At 39.2% G+C, this 12,475-nt stretch overlaps 1 protein-coding gene across 3 annotated transcripts in view; it reads left to right on the top strand.

The window, feature by feature from the left end:
- The window catches only part of LOC126412039 (AP-5 complex subunit beta-1-like), a 175,597-nt gene that overhangs the window by 16,703 nt on the left and 146,419 nt on the right, over positions 1-12,475 (top strand). For all 3 annotated transcript variants that reach the window (XR_007575218.1, XM_050081416.1, XM_050081415.1), the window contains exon 4: positions 3,973-4,116. Coding sequence is in view for 2 of the 3 variants with exons in the window: in XM_050081416.1 (XP_049937373.1) it covers positions 3,973-4,116 (144 nt within the window). In the remaining variant the exon portion in view is untranslated. The remainder of the gene's footprint in view (positions 1-3,972; positions 4,117-12,475) is intronic.

The raw sequence follows: 12,475 nt of genomic DNA, 5'->3' as shown, positions 1-12,475 counted from the left end.
CAAATTATCATGTCCTGTTCCCGCGGTCAGTCGTTCATCTGCCAGAATGTTGGCCCCGGTCGGGTTGTCCGATCGCCGTATGCGTCAAATAGCTTCTCTCCGGGCTTGGGTTTTTCCCTGTTCCACCTCCTTTCCGGGCACCTCTGCGTACACCCCCGTGGTGTGTGCCTCTCCCTTGCCTTCGGCTCGAATTGGCACAGGGCCCGAAGGACTCATTCCCTCCGGAGGCCTTCCGACGCCGCTTTTATTCCATCCTGGCCACGTATCAGGGCTCTGGTGTTGTTTACACTGACGGCTCAATGGTTGCTGGTCATGTCAGTTATGCTCTGACTCTAGGGGACCACTATGAACAACGTTTATTGCCAGCTGGCTGCGGCGTTTTTACTGCTGAGCTGGTCGCCATCTCTCGTGCCCTAGAGTATATCTGCTCCTGCTCAGGTGAGTCCTTCGTGATCTGTAGTGATTCCCTGAGCGGTTTACGAGCTCTTGACCAGTGTTTCCCTCATTCTCGTCTGGCGATGGCTATCCATGAGTCCCTGCATACTCTTGCCCGTTGCGGCCATTCTGTGGTCTTTGTGTGGACCCCCGGTCATGTCGGTATCCCGGGCAATGAACATGTTGACCGCCTGGCCAAACAGGCCACCAGTGAACCCATCCTGGACATTGGCCTCCCGGAGACTGATTTGCGGGCAGTCTTCCGCCGCGAAGTTCTCTCGCTTTGGGACACTGAATGGCGCAATCTGCCCACGCCAAACAAACTCCGTTCTCTCAAGGCGACGACGTGTGTGTGGCAGTCATCCATCTTTGTCGGCTCCGCATTGGGCACACTCGGATGACACATGGCCACTTATTGCACGGCGAGGACCCAACTCTGTGTCACTGTGGTTCGGTTTTATCTGTGGTGCACATTTTATTGGATTGTCCGCTTTTAGCTGTGCTCAGGCAGACGTTCGCATTGCCTGACACGCTCCCTGCCCTTTTATCTGACGACCCTGCTATGGCTGGCTTAGTTTTACGTTTTATTCGGGCAGGGGGTTTTTATCATTTAATCTGAGTGTTTGTGTTTTATTTTATTGTTTTGTGTTGATTCTGGCCTTTGGCCTACGGTTTTAAACTCAGTTTCTTAATGTGTTCTTGGTGGTTGGTTTTTCGTTTCTTTTGTTCCTATGGTCGGCCAACCACCGTCACACTCTGTGTGATTTTAGTTCATCTTGTCTGGTCTTTATCTACGTCATCTGTGCTCTATTCTGTTACTCGTTTTTATTCTCTGTGGGTGTTTTTAGGATTTGGAAAAAGGGACCGATGACCGTAGCAGTCTCGTCCCTTTAATCCCACAAACCAACCAACCAACATCAAATTCGTTGTTGCTCATGATAACACCAAGAAATTCTGCCACTACCTGAAAAACAGACTTATTCTTCTGGGCCTTTAACCTATAATCAGGAGCAGGAAATGGAGCCCAATAATAAGCCAGTTTGTACTGATTTTATGTAAATATATAATTTCTTGCAACTCAGTGGCAGATAACAATGTCGCACAAGAGGCTTTAACTTCTACCTGTTCGAAAACCATGAGGATTATTATTTAGTAGACTGTGGTCATTTAATTAAGTACTTGGAAATTCATTCTTCATTAATCTCTTGATTACTTTACAGAATGCTGAGAGGAGTGGCAGGGATTGTTAATTTTCAACTTTATGCCTATTATCACTCTTGAGTAAAGGAAGCACTTTTCCATTTGTTGTCCATCCTGATTTGTGCGCATGGAGTTTTATTTTCATTCTTCAGTGGTTGATGAAATCTGCTCCCAGTGCTGGCTTAATAACATTTGCTAGCACAAACCTTTGACTGTTACTTCACATTCACCATATGTTGTCTGCAGTGAAGTGGAGAGATGCACCCACTGATGCAGTTTCATTCCATCTGTACGATAGCGTGCTTACGTCTGAACCCATGTCGATAAGCTAGCACAGTTTACTTTTCATCCTTCACATACAAGTGGTGTGATAATGTCAACAAACATGCTTGATTTACAGCGTGTGTGCCCATCGACAAATTGTAACTGATATAATTGGGCCAATTTTAAATACTGTGTCTTGGTTAGTTTTGGTTATGTCATCAGCTGTGCTTCCAGGACTAACAGTCACTCCTCCATTTACGATTCGATGCTTTTGTGGGACAATGTTGTCTGCTGTGCCCACTGCAGACTGCTGATGACATATGGGAGTAGGCGTGGAGACATGCACCTTGTGGCCTGACTGTGAAAATGCCTGTGGTGCCAACAGAGTAAGGTTGTTTTCCTTCTGTTATTTGGCCATCTGTTTGGTTCTACCAGTGGAATGAGTGATTGTCTTCTTTATTTTGTCTGGTGCAGGATCGCTTGTTTGTCGCTGCTTCTGAAGTGCGTCCATATGACATCCGACTCCAGAGCTATTCATGTTAGTTTGCTGCTCATGTCATATAGCAGCGGTGCAACTGACATCATTAATTGCTTGCATCACTACCTCTAAGTGTTTGCCTGTTCCATCATAGTGTGAATTTTTTCTGCTACTGATAATAAGGGATTAATATCACTTTTATCACACATCACCATGGCAGTTTCTACTGATAAGGCTAGCTGTGTCAGCCAAACATGTCGTAATATTACATCCGATTTTGCTTCTTCTTTAGTGATGTTTCTTAGGTGTCACCAGAATTGAGATTATGCTCTATCACCGATATGTTCACACTGGGATACCTGCAGCATACATTGGTCTACTGATTTTCACATTTGGCTGAAACCACTGTGACTGCTCAGGCAGCTAAGCTGTTAACTGTCACTGCAAATTTTATGTGATATGTAGTAACAATGTTTTGCATGGTGCCATGTCTAACATTGCAAACCACATTTCTGGCTTCTCTGATAAGTATTGTTTGTCATATATACAGTCTGTCTCGTTGCTTGCAGGAATAAATTAATGCCACTGTGTGTTGCACTTTGTGTTTGTAATTCACTAATCCACTTTTGCAGATCTCTTAGTTGTAAAACCAGCTTTGCCATTACAACCCAATAGAAGCCATAATGTGAAGTCACTATTTGATTTTATACATTGACTGGGGTTTCTGTATTCCTTTGTATTCTAGGGTTCACCAAGTTACAGGATTCTTCCATAATACAAGCAATAATAATTCAGTCATACACACAGAACCAAATAAACTAATATTATTCTTATGATGATGAAAACATGCCATGATAGCGAAAAGTAAATGAGGAACTAAACACAAAACTAAATACAAAAAAGTTATTATACTAATAATATCTTATGGAACTGAGTAAAGTTAGGTTGGTAGACCAAAGAACAATGTACATGCTTTCAATCATTATTCAAAGTCAATGCTTCCCGTAGGTGGGTGGTGGGTTTATCCAGTTTCCTTTATTTTTTATCATAAGAAAGCGTATAAATTAACATGTGTATGTATGCCACCAAACAGACAAAAACCCATCTTCTGCATATACAGATTATTACGCAAAGACAAAACTGCACAGGACAAATCCATACCCTACATATTTTTCTTAAAATTTTAATAATTTGATACACCAGCATAATTATCAAGTCTTTCCCATTCAAAGAAAAACATTTTCTGTTTGTTAATTACAATGATGATTTGAGAACAGCATCTGTAAGACTGAAATTAGCACTACAAAAAGATTCATTACACCAGGAAAACACATTAAACTCAGATGAACTACATATGATTATTTTGCAAGTGATTTTAATTGTCCTGATTTTTTTCAAAAGAAATAATTATATTAATAATGTCTTGTGGCATTTAGATGAATTGTATCACCCTGGTTTTGAGTCACTCTTTCAGATATTATGGTCTATACACCAGGGAATTGCTCAAGCTCACATGTCATGATGGTCAACAATTAATGTTTTGACATAACAATAACTTCCTTGTTTTAATTTAAAATGCAATTTTTCTGCTAAAGTTTCAGGGCTCTGAAGTATTTGGACTATTCTCGGAAGTCCTCAATTTTTTAATGGTACTTGTGAAACAAGTGAATAATGTGAAAAACTCGCATGTGAGATCAGTTGCTGCCAATTGCCTTTTGGAACTGGAGTTGTGTTTTCCAGTAAGTAAACTGCCTTACATTTTTTATTATACTGTGTGTTTACTGTTGCCATACATGTTTTTTAAGATGTGTTACTCTTATCAATTTGTTTTCTCTATGCAATAAGTTATACAACAGTACACAGTTCATTTGTTAATTATTTTTGTTACCCTTCATAAAATGCTGATTATTATGTGGTGCTCACCCACAATCATCTTGGACACATCTGTGTTTGGCAAATCTGATTACTGTAATTCAAAAGGAGCAATGATGTATATAATTGCAATACCAGAAAGAAAAACGATGTTAATTACTCTGCATTAAGGTTATCTTTAGCACAGAAAGGGGTGCACAGTGGTGCTACGAGAATTTTGGATCGTTTACTCAACAATATAAAGTGTCTGACAGACAACAAAGTAAAATCTGAAAATAAACTGAAGAAGTTTTTCCTTGAAACTTCCTGGCAGATTAAAACTGTGTGTCGACCGAGACTCGAACTCGGGACCTTTGCCTTTCGTGGGCAAGTGCTCTACCATCTGAGCTACCGAAGCACGACTCACGGCCGGTGTGGCTCAGCCATGTCTCCGCAGTATCCTTTATTTCAGGAGTGCTAGTTCAGCAAGGTTCGCAGCAGAGCTTCTGTAAAGTTTGGAAGGTAGGAGACGAGATACTGGCAGAAGTAAGGCTGTGAGGACCGGCCGTGAGTCGTGCTTCAGTAGCTCAGATGGTAGAGCACTTGCCCACGAAAGGCAAAGGTCCTGAGTTCGAGTCCCGGTCAACACACAGTTTTAATCTGCCAGGAAGTTTCATATCAGTGCACACTCGGCTGCAGAGTGAAAATCTCATTCTGGAAGTTTTTCCTTGACAACTCCTCCTATTCTACAGAATAATTTCTGTTATTGTAATGTGTAAAAGGTGGTTTGTAGGAATTATCAATTCACCTCTGTATGCAAGTGTAAAATGACCCTTTCCACATAATTTCAATTTATTGTATAAATTGATCCATGGAACATGAAATTAAATAACCAGCTTCAGCATAGACGGGTATGCCCAAGTAGGGTCAGTACATACCCTCCCTCTCTCCCCACATCCACCCTTCCTACTCTTTACTCCTCCATTTCTAAGTCCCAAAATTGCAGCCCAAGGTGGGATACTTGAGAATGGATCTTAAGCATTTACTGATATTCCCGAATATAAGGTGTGAACTTTTTTTGAGTTTGTGCCTTAAAAACACTCAGGTGAATTGCTGAAATACATCCTCATTTGTCATGAGTGAATGTGATGTTAATCCATTGTATATTGTTCAGTCAGTTCTCTTGATAGATATTTATCCTGTTTAAGTATGATAAGAATGCATCTCTGTGTGAAACTGTCAATTTTTGTACAAAGAAGAAGGTACTTTTCAGTTTTTATTTTGAGAGAAAACAAGTTGTTCCAACAACAAAATAATTTGTAAGTGCTGCTTTTCCATATGGGAACTGGATTTAACATCGTTTGCGGCTTGTAACACAACATATAGTGTGAACCACCGTCTTACCTGGGCTCTCACGGGGGAGCATAATGTCCTTGGATAGCATGATCAGAGAGTGGTTCAGGGATATCTTCTCATTATTTTTTAGCCCTTCCTGTTGCATGATTGTTTCGTGTATATATAAAGTAAGTGAAATTCTGTCAGAAGTTTAAGATAGGGTATGGTGTTCTTCAGGTTAACATCCTAAGTTTATAACATTTCCGGTAGTTATTAACAGCATAATGTCCCATCATTAATAGGCCATTTGAGGCCAATCTCTCCTTTTTATTTGCACCTAAAAAATAAATAAATAGGTAAACAAAAGGGGCATTGCCTTCTAGTCTGCATTCAACTAGACCACCATTATTTAATCATTGTTATCTAAATTGTGCTCAAACACCCATACCAGTGTCTGAGCGGGTGTGTGTATTAAGAAGAACTTCCCTTTTTTCTTTTTTTCCCTCATCCACCATAATATAAATTAAAGTTTAAGTTGGCCACAATAAATGGTTTGTTTGGCCTGCCAGATTGGATTTGGTTAACTTTTCCACCAAGTCATCTATGCCATTCCCTCTTTTGTTTTATGCTGCATTTGTCTCACATTGGCTTCCTAGCCAGAATTGTATAGTCATGACTATCTCATTGTGGTCTAAATTTATCATGAAATATTGTTGGTTCATAATGCCCCAGTAAAAATACTTCCTGGAGTTTATCGCTAAAGCTTTACAACATATATTATTGTCCACCTCCATAGCTGAGTAGTCAGCATGGCTGACCGCCATGCGGAGAATCAGGATTGACTCCCAGTACCGCAGTGAATTTTCCGTGGCAGGAGGGCTGGAATGGGGTGCACTTAACTTTGTGATGCCAGTTGAGGAGCTGCTTGATTGGGAAGTAGCAGTTTCAGCTCACAAAAACAGACAGTGGCCGGGAGAGCAGTGCACTGACTCCACACTCCTCCGTACAACATCCAGTGACACTACTGGCTGATTATGACACAGCAGTTGGTCACTACCAGTGGGCCAACAGGGCTTGTGGACGTTTCTTTCATTTCCTAGTGATTAATTTCCCATTGTCATCAGGTATCTCGTCCAACTTGGACATACAATCTCCTTGTATGGTACTGCCATCTGTTATTTGTTCCTGTGTTACTATAAGCTCCAAGCATTCCCAAACCTTTGTGGTGTGTAGTTTTCTATATCTTAATTTTTGGAGTTTACATTTGAAGTTGCACTTACTACTACTTTCATCGGAAGTGAAATTATTGTATCTATACTCTCTTTCTGTTCTGCAGGTATGTATTTCTTCAGATTCTGTGCACTGTATAAGCCTTCCATTATTTCTGAATTTTTGTGGGCTAATATTACCACTTTATGATGGAGAATTCTTACTGTTACATGAGGCCCATTAAGCAACAGGATGAATTTCCTTGTTTCGTTTCCGTGAATAACTTGCCTGATAGTTTCCTTATTGTCTTCCTCCCTACCTTTATCAGTTGCTGCCTATGAACTGTTCGAAGTAGACTTAGCGTTGTCAACAGAGATAGTGTTCATCCAGTTTTAAATAAGTAATCAAACCACAATGACCAGCTAGCTATAACAATCGACATGTGTACTGTAAATCTTGCAATGACCAGGAAAACTTTTAAAATGGTTAATGAGCTCACAACAGACAGCTTTAGAAGAACCTTCAAAGCATAGGATGGAAAGAGATATTTGAGGCAATGAAAACAGTATAGACTGTAGTTACGAGGGAAACATAAGTCTGGTATGGAACAAGATGATCTAGTAATTAAAGATAATGACCAAATGGTCCATCACACAAAACATGTGTCAAGCATATTTAACAGTCACTTTTTAAATGTAACTGAGAAACTAAATCAGCTCAAAAGAAATTCAATGGTTCAGATCCCTGTCAAGCTATCCAGATACAAGTTTTCCGTAATTTCCCTAAGTTGCTCCTGGCAAATGCCAAAATGGTTTCTTTGAAAGGGACACAGTGTATTTCCTTATCCATCCTTTCATAATCTGAACTTGTGCTCAGTCTCTAATGACTGTTCTGTCTACAGGATGTTCTTCAAAAGAAAAATTGTTGCTGTATATGTGACAATGAGTATCACAAGCATCCCGTCAATTCGAGATCTCTTCAACTTTTTATTAACTCTCTTCAAAGTAAAAGTTCTCATGCTGCTGGTAACATTTCAAGCAAAATATTAAAAGCATATTCTTCTGATAGAGATTCTATACTCGGCCATTTTATTTACTGCTACACTTTCATAAGGTAGCTTTCCAGACAGATGCCATTGTTAGATCCTTGTTTCAGAAGCGTAGTACAGATAGTAATAATTATTGAGCATTTTCACTGTTAACTTTCTTCTTGGAAGTGTAAGAAAATAATATATTTAAAAATTGTTGAATGTATCTCCAAGTATAAGATTTGGAGTTGGTCACATTTTGGACTCTAGAAGGACTGCCCGCTAAGGATGCCATCTACCATTTTATCGACTATGTGTCAAAATATTTGAATGACACTATTTCACCTACCAGGATTTTTTCTTACCTGTCTGAGACATTTTACTGTACAAATCACAATGTTCTTTTGGAGGAGCTCAATATTTATGGTTTCTGAGGAATTATATTTACTCTTTCACTTTACTGTGTGTGTCCAGGCAAGAACATCTCAACTCTCTTGTGTTCCAGAAGTCTGCAGCTTTAATAGCCTTGCCATTGCCTTAAAAAAACAACCTTCCAGTGGCACATGAGTAAACGTTCAGTCAACTGTGTTCCTTCGCATTCGTGCTGGTCATCTTCAGAGTAAGCACACTTCACCATGTTTCCTGTCCTTTTATGACTCCTGTTCTTAATTTATTCAATACTGTCTATTTACTGTATTGTAGTTGCTGCACTTGTGTGGCTTCTGCTTTTGGGTGCAGGGTTTTTTTTTTTTTTTTTTTTTTTTTTTTTCAGAGTGTCTGACCATAATCATTAAGCGGTGGGTCACAGGTCAGACTTCAGGGAAGTGTGAATTGTGTTTTATTCATCTCATGATGTACATTTGCAATCCATTTGGTTTGCATACAGAAGGCATGTCAAAAATTTATAATACAGTTACAATGATTTTTACATTAATAAATAATAGCACTACAAGACATAATAACACTATAAGGATATTTCTTGGAATATGTAACACACAACAAATTTCCTGTTTGTCCTGCCAGTACCTCAGGCAGTGATACTGCCTATTGACTTAGACGAGTTGTAACTGTTTGGTAATAATACATTAAGTGCTGTTGGTTGTATTGCTGTTGTTTTCTCTGTGTTTCACTTTCTACTTTGCATCTGAGGTCTGGGGTTGCTATGGCGGCCAGTGTGTAAATTCGGTGGACATGTATAGGCCTCAGACGTCTGGTGACAACCCCGAGAGTCTCACGTAAAGTGATGTCTATGTGTTTGGAGTGGCAAGACACCTCCCATACTGATGCCACATGTTCTGCAGCTATATTGCTGATGATCAAAGTACATAAGGCTGCACTCCCTGTTTTGAGTCAGGCAGTTTACATATAATACTGTTTCTTATTTATATTTTTCCTTTGAGCTCAGAGTAGTGTTTTTTTTTCTTAAATGACAGTGCGCGATCTAGCTTGACTCTAAGTATTTTGTGTTGGTGCAGTGCCCCTCCATTTATTTCCAGTTGTCTTGTGGCTTCCAGTTTTTCCTAGATTAGGTCATAGATGGTTTTCCTCATAATAGTTTCCCAAGGTTTCCAAAGCCTCTGTCAATTTTCTTTCAACTTCTCCAAAAGTTCTTCCTTAAGCAGTAATGATGGCATCGTCTGCTTTTTATTTCCATCTGACGTGGCTGGTCGTTTGTGTACATATACATTAAAAGAAAAAGGGGGGGGGGGGGGGAGGGGCAGCAGCAGTTATTAAATTCCTTTCAGAACTGTTTTCAGTGTGTGTTGTCATGTTTAGTGTTTGACTAAAACACAGTTTTGGCTGCTATTCTAGACAGAATCATGATTGCAAATAGTTTATATAAGTGGCAGGTTAAGGAAATGGGATGGAAAACGTTTGGCTCGGACGGCTCTTTGTCAGGCTTTAGTAATCCAACTATTTGTGCTTTTCTTCGAAGTTTGCAAATCAGAAATGTTTCCAAATATCTGTTCATCGTCCTCACAAGTCATTTGTTAGTTTTTGTGCCATGTACCCACTGTCCACCTACAGGAATTGGCAAACCCTCAGACACGGAATCATCAAGGGTTTGCACATGTACAAGGCATTGCCTCGCCAGACTGTGTCGATCACAAAAAGGACGGCAGATGGCAGGACAAGCACCGCCAGAGGTCCTCTGTGCCAGGGACCTATTTCATCCGTCATGTGTGGAACTTGATCGGCACGAACTGCTCCACTACCCAGCCAACATGCCAGCACTTTGCTCCATCGCAGCTCTGGGCCAATTTGTGCTCCGGATCTTATCAGCCCATCAGTCAGAGCTTGGTTGGAAGCCACCATGGTGGGACCTAAGACTTTTCAGTGATATCCCAAGACATACCTCTCGGCCAACTACACTGAGCACTTAACCCCTGTCATTAGGGATTATCAGTGGCACAGTCTTTATGTCTCACTACATTTATTTACTGTGTGTTCCAGGTGTAAGCTGTTAATGTCTGAAAAATTTTATTATTATTTTATTGATAAAGGTCTTATTTTGTTATTAAATCTCTCTACTTTGTTTATAATAAACCCTTGCCCTTATTTACCTGTGTCATGTTATTTCTTATCAAGTATCTTCTCGTGAGAGGCACAACATTTTGGACTAAACTGTTTTATTTTTTTTTCAGTTCATATGTTATCAAGGCCTGCAGATTTAGTTGTAGCACTGCTGTTTCCAGTTCTTTAGGTGAGAATGGGGTTTCTAGAGTTTCATTATGAAAATTATTTGGGTTGTGGAAGATAAAATCAATTTTGGGTGGTTTGTAAATTGACATAGTAGTACATGACAGTAGCTCAATTGTTAAAATTTCAATGTTGTTTTTGTCCATGATGCTTGTTGCCTCAATCTCTATATCTGGTCTTGAAAAGATAGCGCTACCATAGTGCTCATTATGGCATTCTAATTCCGCATTCATCCCAGCAATTTTTGTTCTTTGTTCATTTATCCACCTGTCTGTCTCTTCTTATGCTAAAATGACCATAAATGTTGTTTCCACTTGTGTGATAGTAGTAGTTCTTTTCTGTCTTGACAATCCAGTATTGAATGAAGTCATGATAATTTCAGTCTTCAAAAGAACCAATTGTATGTGTTTGCCAACTTTCTCTGATACTTAACTGATGTTTCATAGGAGTGGAAGGTTTAGCCACTGACTCTGGTTCAACATTTCCAGGATATGTCTGATTGTGTTCCGTAAACAACAGTCACTTGTGAGGGCTTCTTTGATGTACTATATTCATGAGGAATATTGAGTAAGTGGTCCCCTTAATATTTAACAGATGGGAAATAAAAGCTCTTGTTAAGTAGCTTATGTTGCCCCAATCTTCTTTTTAGTGGAGACTAATTTCTGCTGGCATTCTTCAGGACTGTATTCTGGGTCCACTCACGTTTATGGTATATGTAAATGACCTTCTATCTAACACTGATAGAGCAGAAATAGTGTTCTTCGCTGATGGTGCAAGGATCATTATAAGCCCAAAAGAAGTGCAATAACTAAAAACCAATGGATGAAATATTCACAGGTATTCTCGAATAATTCTCGGCAGTTGGTCTACCACATAACTTAGAAAAAACAGAGTCCATTATTTTCTGTGTTGGACAGGATAGGTCATGAATCATAACAGTGTAGCAATGGGGAATGAAAATGTGTAGAATTAGTTGTTTGAAATTCCTGGGTGCCCCTACTTGAATTGTAAATTATATATTATAGGTATCAAACACCTGATTTCAGCAACATTTGTAAATGCGGGTCTCTATGATAGAAGCATTACAAAATTATCTTACTTGGCAGAGTAAGAGAATTTGCATACTGGTGTTCGTATATGTCATGTGGAATAATTTTCTGGAGCAGTTCCACTCATGCTCATAAATACAGAGTATTCATTGCACAGAAACATCCTGTAAATATCTGTTGCCAATCCTCAAACTTCATAAAGGCAACTCTTAGACATACTGACAACCACCACATAGTACATATAACCTCCTACAAACTTTACTGTGAGGAATCAGGTACAATTTGAAAACAGGCAGAATAATAACACTAAGAATAAAAATAATTCCCGCTGTCCACAACTTAACCTTACTCTTGCACAGAAAGTAGCAAATTAAGTAGCCATAAAAATGTTTAAGTATGTGTCTCATGAATTGAAGGAGCTGTTAGATAATGAAAGTTTTAAAACAAAATGAAATCATTTCTGCTTGACAACTCCTTGTGTCCCATACATTAATTTTGGAGTAGGTAGTATTTATGTGGTTGAGTTAGATTTATCAAATTTTTTGTGGGGATTAAGCTTATAAGAAAAAATTGAGTTATATGAATGGCTAGCATACAGTACTGTTTTCACAGAGAAAATATGTATCATTTTCTAAATTTACTGACACATTCCACATCATGATTCGCAAATATGGTGTTCAAAAACTAAACTAAGCTCACCAAACCAAACATCAGCAGTTAGTGCCCAACCTTGGGTAATGTGTCGTGTGGCTACAACTACTGCATAAAATCTAAATAAACCTTAATAAATACATGTCTTGATAGATCATGCTTTAGTAACTGCCTACAGTTCTGTTGTATTTATTTGTAGAATGTTCTGTACATGAAGGAGTTCATGTCTGCATAAATGAAGATCTTGACAGTTATAAAGCACTTGTTCACCAGTTT

The sequence above is a fragment of the Schistocerca serialis genome, chromosome 7, assembly GCF_023864345.2.
Source record: "Schistocerca serialis cubense isolate TAMUIC-IGC-003099 chromosome 7, iqSchSeri2.2, whole genome shotgun sequence".
NCBI classification, from domain to species: Eukaryota; Metazoa; Arthropoda; class Insecta; order Orthoptera; family Acrididae; genus Schistocerca; species Schistocerca serialis.
Note: the sequence above shows the minus strand (reverse complement) of the source record. Positions and strands in the feature narration are given on the sequence as shown.